The following is a 20,149-nucleotide window of genomic DNA, read 5'->3' as shown; positions in this document are numbered from 1 at the left end:
TTTGGCGGTTACCTTCCCAAGTAGAGTGATTATATGGATCAGAATGTCTATAAGTATACCTAAGATTAGGGTTTCGCTCTTGGCGCCCTCTCTTAGAGGTGCGACTATAATTGGATTCTGGAATATGCTCTGTTTCCACGGATCTCGATTTATAGTTCTTCACAAGGATATTGTCATGCTTTTCAGCGACATTCATAGCTCTAATGAGCTCATGAAACCTTGTGATCCGTCTTGCATTTACATCGATTCGATAGTTCTTAGCAACCATCAATGCAGAGACGAGGAAGGAAGAGAGAGTCTTCTCAATCAACATCGCATCTGTGATCTCTTTACCACAGAATTCCATTAAGGATTTAATGCGAAGTGCTTCCGAGTTATAGTCAAGAACTGACTTGAAATCACAGAAGCGGAGGCTATGCCATCTCACTTCTAGGTCAGGAAGCAAGGAGTCACGGACGTTGCCAAATCTTTCTTCAAGTGAGACCCACAGCCTTCTGGGGTCTTCTTCATTCATATACTCGTACTGGAGCAAATCATCCATATGACGAGTCATTAGGATGATGGCTTTCGCCTTATTTGCCTCTAAGGCTGCTCTATTTGCTTCCAAAACTTGAGCTTGCTCAACAATTATCACGTCCTGGCTAGGCTCGAGAATCATATCCAAGATTCCTACAGCCTTGAGATGCTGGCGGATATCACGAACCCACCTGTGATATCCAGAGCCAGTTGTTCCCAATGGAGCAAAGTCCAATTTGTTCAGGTTACTCATCCTGAAAGAGAACAAGAAATTAGGGTTAGTTTCGGAGCGAAATAGGCTACCACGAAAACATATGAAATTTCTAAGCGTAATCGTTTCCAAAAAATTAGGAATTTCAGAGCATAGTCGCTTCCAAGAAATTCGATTCCAAGAGATATTAGATTAGATCGAAACAATGATGTAAGTGGTCGATCATAAATTCTCTACAAACTCCAAGTTTGGAGATCTCAACAAGCTCTAAGCTTGGAGTGAGCACGAACCCCCACAGTTCGGCTTAATTTGGTCTCCCCTATAATGAAGAAAGGGAGGTAGAAGAAGGGAGGTTGCAAGTCCCCGAAAAAGAAGAGAAATTGAATTTAAAAACTCTAAAAAACGGGAACGTTTAGTAAAAAAATACCTCAAAATAGGTCGCCGACAAATTTGACCGGAAAAAGTTGCAGGAAAATGGCCCGAAAGTAGCCGGAAAATAGTTGACCGGCTTTGACCGGGAGTTGACCGTTGACTGTTGACCGCTGACGTGTCAGTGGGTCTCTGTTCGCTGATGTGGCAGTGGGTCCCTGTTTGCTGACGTGGCAGTGGGCCAGGGTGATGACGTGTCAGTGGGCCAGGGTGATGACATGGCAATGGGTCAGAGTGCTGACGTGGCGGTGGGGTCTGCGTCAGTGGGCTTGGGCTTCTGAGCTTCTTTTGCTCTCTATTTTTTTTCTTCTTCTTTTCTGCCGGTTCAAGATGCAGCAGCTCAGGTGGCGGGTTCACGCCTTTTTAGGCTGGTTTTTGTACTTTTTCTGCCGGTTCCTGAAGCTTCAAATCAATGGGCTTCTGATACCAAAATTTGGTAGAAATTGGAGGTCTGGAAGATGGTGAACCGGTGGAATATTTGCTGCGAGTTGTATGGAGCTTCCGGTGGCCGGTTCGGTAAGTTTCCGGCCGGTTCTTGGGGTGGGGCCGCCGGTTCTGGACTCCTGGGATCGAGTTCTTCAATGTGTGAGGTGGAGGCAGAAAAGGGGTCAAGGTTTTGTATTCGGATTCAAGGTTTTTTAGCTTCTTGAATCAGGGTTTGGCTATTTGTTTCAGGGCTAGGGCTTCGTGCTGATAACGTGTTGTAGGGAATCAGAAATTGAGAGATAATCGATATGTACTCTCATTGATAATAGGGGCCTCTTTATATAGAGGATTACATTGCATAGAGTTAGAATCATACAAGGAAAGATAATCTCTAGATTCTTCTAATTAAACTCTATTACCACTAGGTCAAGTAACCTAGAGTTTGGGCCAAACACAAATAGAGATATCCTTAAATAGATACATAATAGTTCTGTTTGTTTGGCGAATTTGTTTATCTGACTTTATAGTTTTTTTTTTCGGACTTTTAGTTTTTTATTTGCATTTTCATTCATTTATATGGTTGCGGTGAATTTATATATATATATATATATATATATATATATATATACACACACAGATCCTATCCAAAGCGGAGCTCCGCTTTGAAAATTAATTTGTGAAGTTCTAGTTTTGGGTCACTTTTCGGTCGCATATCCACATCTCGACCATTCAGTTTTTAGATACTAGTGTATAGATCGTCTCTGCAAATTTTCAGCCAAAATAATGATCATTAAGGCATTGATAATTGCCTTAAAACTAGTACGGTTCAGGTTGACAGATTCAGTCAGTCCATTGGTTTAAGCGAGTTAGATACCTTACCGATCATCAATTTGGCTGAAAATTTGCAGAGATGATCTGTACACTAGTACCTAAAAACTGAACGGTCGAGAAGTGGATATGCGACCGAAAAGTGACCAAAAACTCGAATTTCACAAGTTAATTTCAAAGCGGAGCTCCGCTCTAGATAGGATCTGTATATATATATATATATATATATATATATATATATATATATATATATATATATATATATATATATGCGCTACGTTTTTTGGCAGGTTTTCTTAGGGGTGAAGACACCCCGTTAAATAAGGAGAGATGAGTCTTTGGACAAAAATTAAAGAAGAAATAAAGATGTCTTGAAGAGAAGAGATCAAAGGTTTTCATAAGCTTAGCTGGAAACATATTATCCAAACTAAAGATGCAATTGGAAGTGGCAGCATATTATCCAAACAGTGGAAACATCGATCTATGGAAACACACTCGCTTCCAACCTGGACTTGGATGAAATCTTCTTTACCATGAGCTGTCACTTTTTATCAAATGTGTTGTGTCGAAAATGAAGCCCTCTCTCAAGTCTCAACACTTATTGGATCACTGCTGTAGTGACGAGTAATTAATATTCAAGATCTTTCGCTAGCTCTCAGCTGTCACATATCGTCCGAGGGAGTGAGCTAGGGACCATTTTTTTATGCCTAATTGCTTTTCTTCTAGGTCAATTGTGAAGCTTAAATTGGTTGTGTTTGATTCACTCGAATTAAATCTCTCTGCGCGAGTAGCTATGCTATGAAATTAAAGTTGACGTTTAGTGTATTCACTTGATGGTCATTTCTTATCAGTTGAGTGTTTTCAAAACTAGCACCATCATGCAATCTGTTTACTGTAAAAAATCTTATTTATCATATATTAGTGTATTAATACATAAATTACTCTAGAAGTAATCTAATTGTATCCGTTCGTAGACTAGTTAGTTTAAGTCTACTTTACTTATGCATTGAGTTAAATCAACCTATGTATGTATCAAAATTTATGTTATGTGTATTACATCCATGTTTCATGAAATTTTCCTATTTTCAACGACGGTTCTACTCTACAAATTCTCTGAGAAAAAAAGAAACTTGAATTATTTCACAAAAAAAAGAAGAAGGAAAAACTTGCCACCTGCCTTTGGGAGTAAATGCAACGCGTCAAAAGAGAGAGGATAATATCCCTATCCATACAAGGACCATGATCCAAGTCTCTGAAAACAGCAGAGCTGACGACGACGAAGCACCACGTGACGACACACATGGTCCATCCTACTCCTTTGCATGCATGCACCACGTGTACCCTCACACAAAGTCATTATCTCTTTCGCAACCCACTCTTCAGTCTCCACACCTTAGCCCGCCGCGTGTTCCAAACCCTAATAACACCTTCCCAGTTTCCGACACGTAGCACGTAGATTGAGTCCTTTATAACGCAGATAGAACCTCTAGATTCTTCTCATTCTTAGTTTGAGACTCTGAGGTTAGCAGTTTAGGCGCGGATTTGTTCGACGTGAGAAAAAGAAACAAGTGTTTGTTTCCCGGCAGGGAAAAAGATCGAAGAAGAAGAAGAAAGTGATGGTGGCAGTAACAATGACAGCGACTACGGCCAATACGGAGGAGCCGATTCTGTCGAGGCTGGACCGCCTGGACATTATGCTTCGGCAGCTGGAGGAAATCAATGGGTGTAATCCCATCCATCAATCCTCACACTCGGCCAAGAGCTCTTGGGAATCCACGCCGTCCAGTGGAACCCTAACTAGTGATTACGCACAGGTGTCGTCGACGACGTCCGCCGACTACTTCTCTCCCAAGAGCCTGGAGAAGCACTGCCGTCCTTTTCAGAACGTGATGATGGAGACGGACGCCAAGGGGACGCTGATTGAGAGGCTCGATCATGTAGAGGATCGCGTTCTGAAGCTATGTATGCAGTTGGAGGAAGAACTGGAGGCCGCTGAGAGGAAGAGAGAGGATAGAGATCGGGTCAAGGTTGAGACAGAGGTGAAGGTCGTCGAGGAGAAGAGGACTCCTCACAAGAAGAAGGGGTTCAAGCAACTTGTAAAACAGTGTGTTACAGGGAAAACAAATTAACCTTGAAGATGAAACCAACTTCTTTTTTGTTTGTTAACTTTTGTTTTTCTGTTGTTTTAGCTCTCAGAGCCACTTCTCTACTTTTGTGTCGAGATTAGGGGCATGGTTATGTTACACAACTTGTGTAAACAAAATGAGAAAAGAAAAAAAAATGAACGCAAAGTTCAGTCTTCGTTGGGATAATGAATTTATATAATTTCTAGTTTGAAGAACTGGTTGCTTTCACTGATAATTTGAAACATGTTTTTCTGTACTTTTTGGTGGAACACTTGGTTAATTGTTTGTATTATTGGTTAGAACAGTACAAATGAAAATGAAATTTTCAAAATTCACTCTAAATTCTTTTTAGAATGAAATTCACAATCTCAACTCAAATATTTGAAATAATCTATGAAAAAGTTGAAGGAATGTACTCTTATAATTGCTGCCTTGGAACAAAGAGAGGCAAGGTCTTGATCTAGGCTCCTGTAAGGGCACATTTACTTACTTGGAATGGAATGGAATGGAATGATTACGGAGTAAAAACACTCTTGTGTTTACTAACACATAAAGGAATCGGAATGATTCCGGGTAAAAGAATTCATGTGTTTACTAACACATGAAGAAATCAGAATTTGTGTAGGTCCCACCTATTTATCAGGAATCGATTCCTGAATATTCAGGAATTTGATTACGAAGGGGGGAGATGGGTTTAGGAATCAATCCTCCGAAATCAATACCGATTCCTTTCTTCTCCTATTCCATTTGTCTCTGATTCATGATTGTTTTCAATTCCAAGTAAGTAAACGTGCCATAAATATACATATTATCAAAGATGGGTTTTGGGCTTGGGGCTCTCGAGTCAAAACGAAAATTTCTTTGTAATTGATTGAATTTAAATGGACAATTGTAACTGTTCGTCCGTTGTCTATAGATGCAATACGAGAAGAAACAGTACGTGCACTTCTCCTCTCTTCTCCCCCTCCTTCTTTCTAAAGAGAAACACATAGCCCCTTCCTTCTTCCTAAAGAGAAACACATAGTAGAGTTTGTCAGGACTTGAATCTGATAGTTGTATCTTGCAATATAGACGTCCAAGGTACAAGCACAAGAATAGGGACAAATTTATGTCTTAGGAGATTGCTGCAAGCAAGCCTCTATCAATCTCAAATCAAGTTAGTCATTTCATTACTTCTTTATTTAATTTTAGTAAATTTTCAATTCATTTATATATTAGGATTGAATTACGTTTACTTCTTTATTTAATTTTAGTAAATTTTCAATTCATTTATATATTAGGATTGAATTACGTTTGTAATATCATTCCATACTTTTATCTGTATTTGTTTACAACTATTTTTTACAGTGTGGATGTAAAAATGAGGAGTCTTAAATTTACTATCACGAAAATTCCAGACTCTCAATTTAGTCATGTGTTATAAAATGCAATGTAGGTGCGTTCTTAGGGCTAGTTTGGAATTGTTGTGACTTTTAAAAAAAACTGCTGCTGTTATGTTGTGAGAATAATCAGCTGTGAATTAAAACAGTTTTGTGTTTGGTAAATAATATTTTTAAAGTACTTTCAGTACATAAAACAACTGCAGAGCGTGTTTTTATTCACAATAGCTTCTAAAAGCAACTTCTGGCCTGCTTCTAAAATATGCTGCTAGTGACCTATAACTTTCAATTAAAGCTGCTTTTTATTTATTTATCAAACACAATAAAATCTAAAATTTTGAACAAAAGCTAATTTTTTTAAAAGCGAAGCAATCCCAAACGGGGCCTTAGAGTTAAAACAAAAGATCTTTGAAATGACATTGTAGGTTCAATTAGTTTCATATGCACAACCCTTGTAAAAAAAAAAAAAAAAAAAAAAAAAAAACAGAGAGGCATCCCTAATCACAGCAAACAGAGGCATCCTCTTGCGAAATGCCTTTGTATATTTAGATGAGTTTTTTGGCATTTAATGAGTGGTTTTATTGATATCTCCAAAAAGGGTATTTAGATCTTCCATAATTTTTATATAATTTTAATTTTGATAATATCCTCCAAAAAAACAAAAAAGAAAAAAAAAACAACTCTATACCCAACCGTGCGCGTGCTGTAGAATAACTTCTTGCCCAGCAACTTTCATGCCGGAATGAGAAGCCGAGTATTGATTGACATATCATTCAACCAAATAATAGTACGTAAAAATTGTTTGCATACAAGAGCTGGTTCGCATGGATCTGGTTTCTTTTTCACTGCTATAGTATTCGAGATTGTGCGCCCCAACTTTCACTAAGAAATTATCACCTTTTAGGATTTGTTTTTGTAGGAATTCAACCACATAATACTTAGATTCAATCACATGATATAAAGGGGGTTACAAGCATACCACTTGGCCACAAGAGCTAATTTGAACTGAATTCATTCCCAATAGTATATGAAAATTGCACTCACTTTTCATACAAATATATTTTTTCTTCTTATGTCCTTTTTTAAAATAAAAAAAATTGTATATAAAAGAGAACATAGATTACAATTTTGTCGTGCTCATTGCCAACTTTACCAAGTTGTAGAGAAATTTTACCTTAGTGGATATATATACATCTATTTTCTATCAGCCAATGAAACCACTTATTATTCATAAGGAATCTCAAATTTTGATCGGCAAGGATTGAGTCTATTTTTTGTTAGAGGGTATTACGGGAATTAAAATTAGGGAAAATGCTCATTTACCCACTTTTAGCTTAAAATTTGCCCACTTGCTCCATTAACAGTTTTTTAACCCCATTTACCCAAAACACTCTAAGGGATTATTTCCCCTTTACCCAATTAATTCTTTTTTTATTCTTTTTATTTATTTTTGGGATTTTTTTGCCCTCTCCTTCTTTCTCACTTAGAGAGAAAAATCATCCTCCACCTTGTTGTGCTCCGGTGACTAGTGGCCGGCCACGGACTCCGGCGACCGGTGACCGGACTCCGGCAACCGATGACGGAATCCGGAATCCGACTACCGAATTGTCGACCGGATTCTGGCGTCTGAATTTATTACCCCCTAATAATACCCAGTAACCATATTATTGCCCCTGAGTAATCATATTATTGCCCTTGAGTAATCATATTATTGCCCCCCAATAATCATATTATTGTCGTCCAGTGAATTGTATAAACTCCTAAAACCAAAATGAATACCCTACAGGCACAATTTGTTACGTCCCGAACCTAAATTTACTGATTTACTGATTTACTAATCATTAGGACGGTAAACGGCATTTACTTTCACTTTTACTGTCGTTTCAGTACTATTAGGGGGCCCTAAAATATGACTTTTTGTTTGGGTCAAAATTTGAGAAAATGTTCTTCATGAAAGTTGTAGAGGACGTTAAACCGAGCGCGTGCATATGTGGTACGTAAAAATCAGAGTTCATATGAGGAAGTTATGGCCAAAATACTAAAGTTACTGTTCATGATAATTTTCTATAAATAGCCGAATTACTGTGATAAGTTTCCATTTTCGGAAACTTACCGAGCCCTCCCGATTCTCTCTTCCTCTCCGACCTCTTCACCTTCTTCCGGCCATAACTCCTCCATCCGGCGACGGATTTTGACGTATAAGATGTCGTTGGAAAGCTCTCTTCCTTCTCTTCATTTCTGGGTTCGTTTCGTAGCTTAATATGAACTGTGGAAGGTGCAGCAACGAGAAGCAGAGGACGGTCACTGTAGCAGTTTTGAGTCAACGCCGATATTTTCCGATTCCGGCAATCTCCGGCCACCAAATTGGCGTCGAAGGTTCGGTTTTTGACATAGATCATTTCCCCTAAGGTCTTTCATTTCAATTTGCAGTGTAGAGGTCGAATTAACAATTTCAATTTTTAGGGTTCTTGGAATTTCTGGAAATTTTTCACCGGCCAAATTGGAGCTCTTCCAGGTAAAATTGGAACTTGTTGTAGTTGAGAAAGAGGTTGGATTTGTTGAGTAGATGGTGCTGCCAAATTTTGGTGGTCATCGGAGGTGGTTGCCGGTGGCACGTGGGGCCCACGCACTGCCACTGTTGGTGGCGCGTGGAGGCGTGTGGGGCAGTGTTTTAATTTTGGTTTTTAGCCCATTAAATTGTATATATGTTGTAGAGCTTGTATGTGAAGTTTGGTGAATTATGGAGGAGTTTGGAATTATTTGTGAATTTCCGAAGTTTGAAGTTTTGTGATTGAATTGTTGAAAATTTGGCCGTCGGATTTTCCTCGTTTTCGTTGTGGAATATGTTAATTGAGGAATTGGTGTTGTGGGAGAGATTTGGGTTGAATTTGAGAAGTAATGGAGATAGGGATTTTCAGGTTTCGTTTAGGTTCGTAATTATTTTATCGGATTGCCGTTTACGGAAATATAATTGTGTACAGGGCAATGCTGCGAGCTACGGTTAAATGAAGGAACTCGTTTGCGTGGTCGCCCAATAGTACTGTAAGTGGACTCTTGTTTTAAATAATGATGCATGCATTTATTTTCTTGAATTAATGCTTTATTTAATTAACATATTATTTTATATGAATTGATTTCGGAATTTGATTTCGATTTATCTCGTGGATTTGCTTTCAATAATGATTTTCATGAAGTAATTATGATTTATACCGGTTGTGAATTTCGGATATTAATTTGTTATGCTCGGATTCGAGTTTATAATTTATGTTGAATTTCGACGAATTATTTTTCCGACGTGATTTCCGGAATTATACTACTTATATTATATTGCTATTCGTCGATTTGAGATTTTATAAGAGATTTTCGAAATGAGATTTCGATGGAGTTAGTTTTCATATTTATTTATCGACCTTCGGTTTTGGCATTGGGAATGCCTTGATGATGATCTAATTATTCTTTTAGCGTGTGGGACACGCCGTCGATTTTTGTGGCTTTCTACGAGAATTTTCGGGTATGGTTGGGAATCGTACCAGTGTTTTCTTTATTCGCGGGACTTATGGGGAAGCCTTACTGTTTTTCGATTTTCGTATGATTTTAACCCACCATACCTGGGTCGTCATATTTATTGCTAGCTAGCCTATTAGTACTCCTCTCTGCTTACTATGTGTTCGTGGGTGAGTAAGAGCAGAGCATGGGATGCTCAAGAGTGTGGGACACTCCGACCCGAGCCTGGGAGGCTCCCTTCTTTCGTATGGTGAAACTTCTTCCCCATATTTTTTCGTTGCTTGGCTAGCGGGGCTAGTCCGATTTTCACTATAGCCAGCGGGGCTGGTCTTATTTTCTTGAGAAACGAGATTTCGGTTTTACGATATAGTTTTCGAATGTGGTGACTAGCGAGGCTAGTCGATTTATCGTTTTGGAATTCTTGGATTTAAAGCTAAATGTATTTTTTTTCTAATTGTTGCATGCATCGGTTTTTAATGAAATAAATGTGGGAAAGTATGAAATCCTTTTTCTTTTAAATTGTTTATTTTTGTCCACTTACGCTAACGTTTTCCGTCTACTTTCCCCTGGGCCTTTCGGTTTCTAATGCCCAGTTTGCAGGAGAATTAGTGGAGGTTGGGCGTACATGACATTTGAGGTATAGTTGTCACTACTTCCGCAACGTAGGATCGCTTGATCCTTTACTCTTCTTTTTATATCATTGTGTATAGTAGTATTGCTCTGATAACCTTTAGGATTAGTATTTTTGAGTTTTGTGTTTTGTGAAAGTGGAGTTGTTGGTAATTGGGAGCAGGGTGGCTCCAGGAGTATAAGGTTGGTTTGCTTGAAGTGTTTTTGTGTGTTTTACAGGTTTTTGGGTAGTCCATTTTAGAGGTGACCCTGCCGAATTTTTGGTAGAGTTATCCCTAAGGTGGGCCCCACAGGGCCACCTCGGATTTCAGGGTGAAATTCGGGGCGGGTCCTGTCACAATTGATCAATTTATATGCATATTATTGCCCCACAGTAATCATATTATTGCCCCCAATAATCATATTATTACCCTCCAATAATCATATTATTACCTTCTAATAATCATATTATTACCCTCAAGTGAATTTCGTAAACTCTCAAAACCAAAATGAATACACTACAGACACAATTGATCAATGGAATTTATATGTTCAATTGTAAACGTTAACTTTTTTTTTTCTTTTTTTTTCCTTCCCCATTCTAGGAGCTCTTCCCATCGAAATCAGAAACAAAAAAACCATCGAAATCAGGAAAAAAAAAACCATTGAAATCAGGAAAAAAAAAACCATCAGAATTTTTCTCCGGCCACCCACACTTCCCCTATGGACACCCATGCTACTCCAGCACGATTTCGACCGCCTTCGTCTTCTCTAGTCGCTCACCTGCAGCCCCTTTCCGACAGGTCCCAGACCCGACCCAGCCTCATCCATGCCTGCAGGTGCCCCACACCGGCGCTCTCCACCGTCACAGCCACCATCTCTCGACGTCTCCAGATCGGAGGAAACCGGCGATTCACCGAGATCCGACATCCTCATCTACTCCACCGAGATCCTACATCCTTATCTGCACCACCAGCGATTCACCACCACCTGCAGCAACTGGCTCCGGCTCAGCCTGGACAACACCTCCACATCACCGGTGCCGCAGAAACTGCTTTTCAGGACGGGCAGGGAGTCGGCGGTGTAGGAGGCGACGACGGGCATGGCATGGAGGGCCGCGACCTGAGGCTGGAGGAATCTAACGTAGCTTTTCCGGTGCCGTTAGAGCCGAGAGAGAGAGAGAGAGAGAGAGAGAGAGAGAGAGAGAGAGAGAGAGAGAGAGAGAGAGAGAGAGAGAGAGAGAGAGAGAGAGAGAGAGAGAGAGAGAGAGAGAGAGAGAGTATGGGAGGAGAATGATTCTGAGAGGAGAGAGATGATGAGTTTTAATTTGTTTAATGGGGCAAAATTGTCAATGAATTTTAGATTGGGTAAATGGGGTTAAAAAACTCTTAGTGGAGTAAGTGGGCAATTTTTAAGCTAAAAATGGGTAAGTGGTCACAGCCCCTTAAAATTATACAAAAATCTTGAGAGGTCCAATTGATAATTTATTAGGTATGAATAGAACCTCTCTTGCGTAAAAAAGTTGATAACTTGATATAATATACTGAACAAAACATAAATAGGCCAGATTCAAATTCCTTAGGCCTAAAAAATGAGCCTCGAGGACCAACAAAAGTTTGGAAACAAGAATCAATTTATCCCAACCATATCTTAAATTTAAGATTCCTACATATTGCGTTTCTTAATTACTTTCCAGAAAAATAAATAAATAAATAAAAAAGAACACATCCATCCTTTCAGTCCACTGATTTGTTATCCGAATCGAGATGAGGGCCGGACAAAAATTTGTTCAACAGAGGAATCAGTATCTTGTGGCCTAGAGTTTGAAAGTGAAGGAGCTACATGAAAAATTGACGTTATATGATGGAGACCACGGAAGCAATTATCGGATTGCCAAGCAATTATCGGCTACGAGAACACGGACAAGAGCTGATATCAAATCATTACCCGGGCATATCCAACTTGGTTCTATTTCAGGGAGCGAATTTGATTCGCCATAAAGTGAGTCATTGTCAAAAATATTGGGGTGGGGTGTTCATTTGATCGAGCACATACCATAGACATAACCTGTGGCACCAAGCACAGCTCCTCAAAATAAACAAGAGCCACCTCCGACAGGGTTTTGATCTGTTATATATGATAACAGAAGTTGTGTCGATGGTATCACATTAGAACTTGTGATTATATAAGATGAATAATTCATCATTATATGGAATCAGAAATGAAAAAAAGAAAATAATCCAACTTCGGCAATAATGAATTGTGCAGTTCTTTATTTGACTTTTAGAAAGATTTCAAAAATTACGCTTTTACTTTTTAAACTAATTTGCAAGCTAAGTTATGAATTATTATTTGTGAAACCGAGGGTAAAACTCTTTTTTTTTTCCTTTTTTTTTTGAGGCAATAATGTCAACTATTTTGTAAGTTCAACTAGCAGTTTAATAATGATACATTTCTAGGGGTCGAAAATTAGAATCGTTACTTAGAGTACACTATAAAGCTCGTGCTAACCGAAAGAGAAAACTACCAAACAGACTCCTAACAAACCCACCTTTAGGATTAAGCCCCAAACAAGGAAAACTAGACATCGGAAGAGGATTAAAAGAGACAATGAAGCGTCTGATTTCCTTGTCGATCTTTTCACTCAAAAAAAGAAAAAAGGAAAAATAGGCCCATCATCCTTCTGTAAAAAAGGACGAAGACCCAAACCTAAAATAATAAATAAAAGCCTAAACAACCTATAAGCCCAAAGTGACCAAGCCTACTTGAAGCCCAGAGTCCCCTTACGAGCCCAATAAGCCCAGCCTTGAGACGCTCTAGCCACCTAAAGTCACCAAGCCCAATTGAAGCAACCCCAACTGGGTATGTTGGCCCCCTCCTGCAAATCACCACCGCTGCGAAAGTTGGGAAAACCACCGTGCCCACCAACAATGTCACCACATCCACCTTAGTCTTGTACTCCAAGATTCACAGTCGGATAACCTAAGGAAATATCACGACTATCCAACGATCGGATCATCACGAATCGAAACCCGAAATTTCTGAAACTATGAGAATCTGATCGCTCACCAAACATTCATCAATGTCAACAAACATCTGGGGGAAAATTTAAAAATAGTCCCTGACAAATGGCCTACTCCGAAGTTTTATACATTTAGTTTCTAAAATTTAAATATGGTACATGACATTTTAAACTTGACCTAAAATTGGTACATGTTGTTACATCTTCCGTTATTCAGTGTGGTTTTAGTCAAATTTGTAAAGACATATGATTAATGAAAAAAAAAAATATTAGAACCGAGTAGTGATTAGATAGAATAGCTCTGTCGAGCTTCATTCGAGAAAATTTCACTGTCTTTGACCTTTTGATTCTCTTTTCATCTTCCACCTCTGCAAAACCCTAATGCTCTCTGATGTAGAGCGAATGACAGTATGAATTAAAGAACAGCTTGATCGTGGAAAAGGAGGAAAACCCAGTTTGCTGCAACTTTGGCATTCGGTGTTCGAATCGCGATTGCTATAGCTTTCCGAAAAGGGAACGATGCCAGGAACAAAACTCATGGATATGCCACGATGTGTGGGCTTTTTCGAGCTTTCGGGGTCATTTAGGGGCTCAAAACTACAATTTACTATTTTTCAGAATTTTCGGTTTTTTAGTTTGTTTTGGATTTGTTTTGTTTTTACCCGTGGGCTTTAGAGTTTCATTGTTAGTCATCCTAGGGCTTATTTTCTCATATATAAGCAACCTTAAACTGCTGCAGAACCTATCTTTTATCATATTATCAATCAAAATTGAGAGTTTTCTTATTTATCTCTGGTGGACTCCAGAATTCTTGTTTTAGGTTTATTGCTTGTAAACCTAGGGTTACTTCCGACTGCATCACTCTCATCCTCAAAATTGAAGCAGGTGAAAGCCTCACAAAGGTCGTAGACTCTGTGAACACCTACCTTCTTGTTGAGAGTGAGAGATCTCGAGAGTAAGGGAATGACTCAAAAATCAGCAATTCTTGGCCCCACAACCCCTCCTTCCACCATTGCTCGCACAAATTCGCAATCGCCGATGCCAGCGCCGAGTCTGACTCCAGAATTATCAGATTGTTGTGAAGTGCTTGAACTCTCGACAATAGATCCAATGGCGAGAACAAGTATGTTGGATCCCCGGCGCATAGTTGTGCGATATAGGCGTGAATATAAAGCTTTGAGAGTAGTTGATGCTTCTCTTATTTGGGATTCAAGTCCAGATGGTGGTCTGACTCTCATCGATGATGTACGTTAATCTGTCTTATTGTGGAGTACCTTATTCTACGTGGAGAAAGCGTTATGTAGGATAAATCATGTATATTTCCTCAGCAAAATCCTAGATTGTAATAATTATATTGATTTTGAGCGGTGAAAGTTTCATTGTATTAATGAACCAAACAAGTTCAGGGTAGAACACACACCAAAATAAGTAAAATTAGGCCTACACTAGTAAACGACGATTCCATAAGAATTATGCGCTCCAGTGCCTATTATAAAACTAAAGTGTCTAGCTTTCAAATGGAGAAATATATTATGCTAGTCACCCATGCCGAGCATGCAATTGTGATATATGAACAGTTAGCACTTCTAAGAAGACTCATAGAAGCACCAATTGCCTGTATAGGCTAATCAACATGCAAAAAATTAAGTAGTTGCAGCCTCTTTCTCTTTAGGGTTAGAGTTATTAGAACCTTTAGGAAATGAAAACAGGGCCAAACCATCCTCCCCCACATCAACTTTCTTCTTCTTTTGACTTGAGCCTTTGCCTTTCTTAGTTGAGATTTTAGTCTTCACCAAACTTGATGACTTACTTACAACAGAAGTCTTGTTAGGAACTTTGTTCTTGCATTAGCTAGGGCGTTCCCTCTTTTTCAGCTTAGACTTCAGTATAGGAACCAGAGCAAGTACCATACTGGCAGGATAGCTGGACCTGCCCACCAGAAGGCTCAACCGTTGCTTCTTTGGTGGCGACTCCACTTGCTTCTCTCTTGGTTTCCATTACTCAATAATAGAATGTGGAACTTTCTCATGTTGCGACATCAATTGTTTTAAGAGTATGGTCCAATGTATTTTGGGTTGTGGTAAAAATAGGCCTAATCAAATAATTAAGACTCTGACCAATTAATTAACCCTCTGACAAAAAAAAAAAAATCCAAGTAATTACCCATAAGAACAAAGAATGTGGATTTACATGAAAGAGCACATATTAACGTTTATTGAACTTTTCATGTGTATATGATTTTAGTACACGTTTTCTAAATCAACCTTTATGACTTGCTATAAGCTACTGGATACGGCAGTTAAAATCTTACTACTTTAAGATAAATTCATGGATCCTCCATTGTAAAATGTAATTTAAATACCAAATCAATTTTCATTCCCACCTATATTTGTAATTTTGGTTCTAAGAGTATAGTCTTTGCTACTCCATGCCTTTTCCTTGGATTTGACTCCATAAAATTGACCACTGCCCTAACGTCCGTTATTTCCCATTTAACGCCAAAACCTCATTGGCGGAACCCAAACACCCAGCATTCCAATCCGATTAAACCCTTCCTCTCACATCCACTCCCCCGTCCCCACCTGCTACACCAGTCACCCCCTACCCCAAATAAAACTGAACAGATCAGCCTCTTCCACCGGCCCAACCGGTGTCACTTGTCCCCCCACCACTTTCAAATATTCTGACTTTGAATCTAGACTTCATTTCACTCCCATTTGTTGTGAATTTCAATGCCCCCTTCCTCCACCCCCTTGCAAATTAAAATAACTTCCAAATTGCATTTCATCTCCATTTCCATTCCAAAATTTTCAATTTCCTTCTAGACGTTACTTTCTCCTCTCTCTCTCTCTCTCTCTCTCTAGAAATGTCTCTCACTGTCTTTGTGTGATGATTCCTCGGTCTCATCGATGGAGATGGAAGCTTTAAGGCTCTGGCTCTCTTAGCTTTAAAGTTGTTCTGACATTTGGACTCCTTTGGTAGTTGGAACGCCGCTGATCTTTCTCTCGGAAACTGTTTTCACCGGTGAGTCAACTTAAAGCTCCTGTTTGGTTAGCCGGAATTTTCATCTCTTTCGATTTCGTTGCTTGATTAGATTTTCAAGAATTTGTTTGTTTATATGTTGGATTGCCGAATCGAACATCCAAAGACTTTTTTTTTTGCTTTACTAAAATATATATTCTTGTGAAGTGAATAATGTGCTTGATTTACAGTGATTATTATTTCATGAAAGTATTTGTTTTTATAGGTGACGCTGGATTTTGATTTGATACGGGTGTAAGAATTTTTGCTTTGAATTCTTGATGCCTATTCATGTTCTAGATTCTTGATATCACAAAAGATAGCACCTTTCTCTTTTAAAACTTGTTTGTATGCTAAGAATAAGAATAATTTCTTTTTTCCAAACTTTATTCAAATCAATTGAGATTACATCTGTTGTTAGATGATTCTAGATTTGCTTTTAAAGACGTTATGTGAGGTAGGCTATGGTTGTCTTTGTCGATCAGTTTCTATAAAACTCATGCTTTTGGTACTCATTCCTTCTTTATATTTTATTGCTTGGTTTTCCTTTTGAATACCTTGTGGCTCAGACGGTTTCCAGATCATATGTAAAAATTTCAAGCCTTTTGGGATGTTTCTCCACCAATTTGTGATGCGATGTTGGTATGCCCCAAATGGCTGATTTTATGTTCATTTTCAAAACATGTATGCTTGATGAAGGGTTTTTGTTTTTGTTTTTATTGTTTACGGGTTTAAATCATTTTGAAATTGATCTGATCTGTTTTTCTTTTTGTGTTCTTCAGTATTTCGGCTATTTAAAGCATGTGTGGTGGTCCTGAACGATCTAAAACAACTTCGTCTGAGTCCGCTGAAACCAACTCTAACCCCGAAAACATGAATCATCTAACCGTTGCAACTGAAGATTCTTTGTCTAGCTCACTTGAATTTGCTTCTGACAATGATGTTGAAGGATTTAAGCAATTGATTGATCAGGATGCTTCGTCAATTAATCAGATTGGACTATGGTATAGCCGTCCGAAAGGGTCAAAACATATTGTTTCCGAGCAAAGAACTCCGTTAATGGTTGCTGCTACCTATGGTAGTGTTGATGTTGTGAAGTTTATTGTCTCGCACCCTGAGGCTGATGTAAATTTCTCATGTGGTTTGGATCAAAGCACTGCCCTTCACTGTGCTGCTTCTGGTGGATCTGTTAATGCAATGGATATTGTCAAGCTCCTTCTATCTGCTGGTGCTAATCCGAGTTGCATGGATGCTAGTGGTCATCGCCCAATTGATGTTATTGTTGTTCATCCCAAGCTGCAAAGCATGCGTTCTGTTCTTGAGGAGCTTCTCTCAAAAAATGCTTCTGATGGCTCAGCAAGTGACTGCAGTTTACACCTATCGATTATTACATCAAATTCTGATTCACTTGCGCTTTCTTCCTCCTCGGAAAATGGATTGCAATCGCCATCAGAATCAGTTTCTTCTCCTGCTTCAAAGTTCACTGAGTTGCTTGTTAATTCTAACTCAGAGAAGAAGGAATATCCATACGATCCATCTCTACCTGACATTAAGAACAGCATTTATGCCACAGATGAGTTCCGCATGTTCTCATTCAAGGTCCGACCTTGCTCACGGGCATACTCTCATGATTGGACAGAGTGCCCTTTTGTTCACCCAGGGGAGAACGCCCGAAGAAGAGATCCCCGCAAGTTTCACTATAGTTGTGTGCCCTGCCCTGAATTTCGTAAGGGTGCTTGTAGACGTGGAGACATGTGTGAGTATGCTCATGGGGTCTTTGAATGTTGGCTCCACCCTGCTCAATACCGAACCCGGCTTTGCAAAGATGGCACAAGCTGCAACAGACGAGTATGTTTTTTTGCACACACGACTGAGGAGCTGCGTCCTTTGTATGTGTCAACTGGATCTGCTGTCCCTTCCCCGCGCTCTTCTGCATCTGGTCCTACTGTCATGGACATGGCTGCTGCTTTGAGTCTTTTGCCTGGTTCACCTTCATCAGTCTCTGCTATGTCTCCATCCCCGTTCAGTCAGTCCATGTCTCCATCAGCAAATGGCATATCTCAATCATCAGTAGCATGGCCTCATCCAAATGTGCCAACGCTTCATCTCCCTGGAAGCAACCTCCAATCAAGCCGCTTGAGATCTTCACTTAGTGCGCGGGACATTCCACCTGAAAATTTAAATTTGTTGCGTGAATTGGATGCTCAGCAACAGCTCTTGAATGAACTGAACTGTTTCTCACAACCCCGACCAAGTCCCATCTCTGTTGGTCGTTCTGGCCGCTCTAAAACATTAACCCCCTCAAATCTCGAAGAGCTATTTTCTGCTGAATTCTCCTCTTCACCTCGATTTTCAGACCATACAGCTGCTTCTGTTTTCTCACCTACCCACAAATCAGCTGTACTGAATCAATTTCAACAACAGCAGAGCATGTTATCGCCCATCAATACCAATGGTATGTCACCCAAAAATGTTGATTATCCTCTTTTACACGCTCAATTTGGAGTTCAATCTCCTGGAAGGATGTCACCTAGGAGCGTGGAGCCAATCTCCCCAATGGGCTCTAGGCTATCAGCATTTGCCCAGCTTGAGAATTCGCACCAGCAGCTACGCAGCCTCAGCTCAAGGGATCTTGGCAACAACTTCTCCTCCATGGTTGGGTCTCCTGTAAATTCTTGGTCAAAATGGGGATCTCCCAGTGGAAGGTTGGATTGGTCTGTTAATGGGGAAGCTGAGGGTAGAATGCGAAGATCATCTTCATTTGAGCTTGGGAACAATGGGGAGGAGCCTGACCTTTCCTGGGTTCAATCTCTAGTTAAGGAATCACCACCTGAGATGATGAAAGATAAGTTTGCAGCTCCGGTTTCAAGTGCTGTCACATCCGGTGAGGTTTTGAATTCCAATTCTCAAATTGAATCCATTGATCATTCTGTTTTGGATGCTTGGCTTGAGCAGATGCAGATTGATCAGCTAGTAGTCTAGTTAAAATGAATTCATTTTACTCATTGAACTAGGTATTTAAGTTCAGAAGGTACATATTCTTTTTCTGGGTTTCTTTACTGGAAATCGAAGTTAAAATTAAAGTGTTAACTGGTGGTGGTAAGGTTGAAGGTGGTGGAGAGGCTGGCTCAAATGTTCTGGAAGATAGTATTCAATTTTTTTCCATTTATTCTTTTCACAAGAAATCGGAGAAGGATGAAAGATCCTCCGGGATTAGAAAACATAGTCTAGTTTTGGAGGTTCTTCACATTTTTTTATTTTGTGCATTTTATTTTCATTTAATTTTGTCTCTGAAGAAACTACAGTATTGACTGCAACAAAAACAAAGAGCTCTCTGTATTTTGTTGTGCCTCATTTTTCTTCAATATTTTCTGTTGTCAATCTCTGTAATTGTGGTTAGGCAAAATGAACTTTGGAGGGAGATTATTTTCTTTGGAAGGTGCAAAAGTGTTGTACCCTTGAGATTTGCATTGTTGTGGTAGTGGGGCAGTTTGCAAATGGTTTCTCCGTTAATGTAAAACTGAATCAATTATATTATTATTTATATGGATTCCTTTATCATTTTTTATAAGGCTGCCTTGATACTAATATGCTCTACCTCTAACTTTACTAAATTCATTGTGCTTCTGTCTTTGATCAGTTTGATGGATGATTGTGTATGTTTTTGGTGGGTTATGGGGTGGAGGGGTCTTATTCATTGTAGGATTTGGATAGGCATATATGGGATTGCAATGGGATTGATGTTTGTTCTTCTTTAATTATAAATTGTGGATCTTTAAAGTTGTGATGTAGGTGTTGGGAGATAGCATCTTGTACCATATTTTGAATTGATGCTAACCACTCATGTGTAGTGGGTGGGTGGGTGGGTGGGAGTACTTTATTGGAGTTGGGATATAGTTAAAGGAGTTGGGGGAATTTGAGTGAGATCTGGTATGTGGGGGTATGTGATAGGACTTGGGAAGGTATTTGCTTTTAATGGTGGGTTGATTTAGAGGTTGCTGGAGTTTGAAGAATACTTAATGGTTTTGGTTTGAAGCTTCCATTGATGTCCTTATCATTTTTTTCTTTTTTTCTTTTA

General features: G+C 39.3%; 2 protein-coding genes across 3 annotated transcripts; both read left to right on the top strand.

Annotated features, from left to right (window-relative positions):
* Positions 1–3,928: 3,928 nt before the first annotated feature.
* Positions 3,929–4,736, top strand: LOC112177949. The gene has a single exon (XM_024316187.2). The coding sequence runs from the start codon at positions 4,027–4,029 to the stop codon at positions 4,537–4,539; it is 513 nt and encodes a 170-aa protein (XP_024171955.1). The 5' UTR covers positions 3,929–4,026; the 3' UTR covers positions 4,540–4,736.
* Positions 4,737–15,770: 11,034 nt separating this feature from the next.
* Positions 15,771–19,632, top strand: LOC112191848 (zinc finger CCCH domain-containing protein 30). Of its 2 annotated transcripts, none has more exons than XM_024331293.2 (2): positions 15,771–16,074; positions 16,854–19,632. In XM_024331293.2, exon 2 carries the CDS (start codon positions 16,873–16,875, stop codon positions 19,051–19,053), a length of 2,181 nt encoding a protein of 726 aa, XP_024187061.1. In that variant the 5' UTR covers positions 15,771–16,074; positions 16,854–16,872; the 3' UTR covers positions 19,054–19,632. The 2 variants fall into 2 exon arrangements, with proteins under 2 accessions (XP_024187061.1, XP_024187067.1); XM_024331299.2 differs by lacking the exon at positions 15,771–16,074 and adding an exon at positions 16,561–16,713.
* The last annotated feature ends 517 nt before the right edge of the window (positions 19,633–20,149 follow it).

This window comes from Rosa chinensis, chromosome 1 (assembly GCF_002994745.2).
Source record: "Rosa chinensis cultivar Old Blush chromosome 1, RchiOBHm-V2, whole genome shotgun sequence".
In the NCBI taxonomy this organism is placed as follows: Eukaryota; Viridiplantae; Streptophyta; class Magnoliopsida; order Rosales; family Rosaceae; genus Rosa; species Rosa chinensis.
This window is presented reverse-complemented; position numbering and strand designations above follow the sequence as displayed.

What these genes read in the sequence shown, in the direction of transcription:
- LOC112177949 (XM_024316187.2), top strand. Translation starts at nt 4,027, where the DNA reads ATGGTGGCAGTAACAATGACAGCGACTACGGCCAATACGGAGGAGCCG.
- LOC112191848 (XM_024331293.2), top strand. Translation starts at nt 16,873, where the DNA reads ATGTGTGGTGGTCCTGAACGATCTAAAACAACTTCGTCTGAGTCCGCT.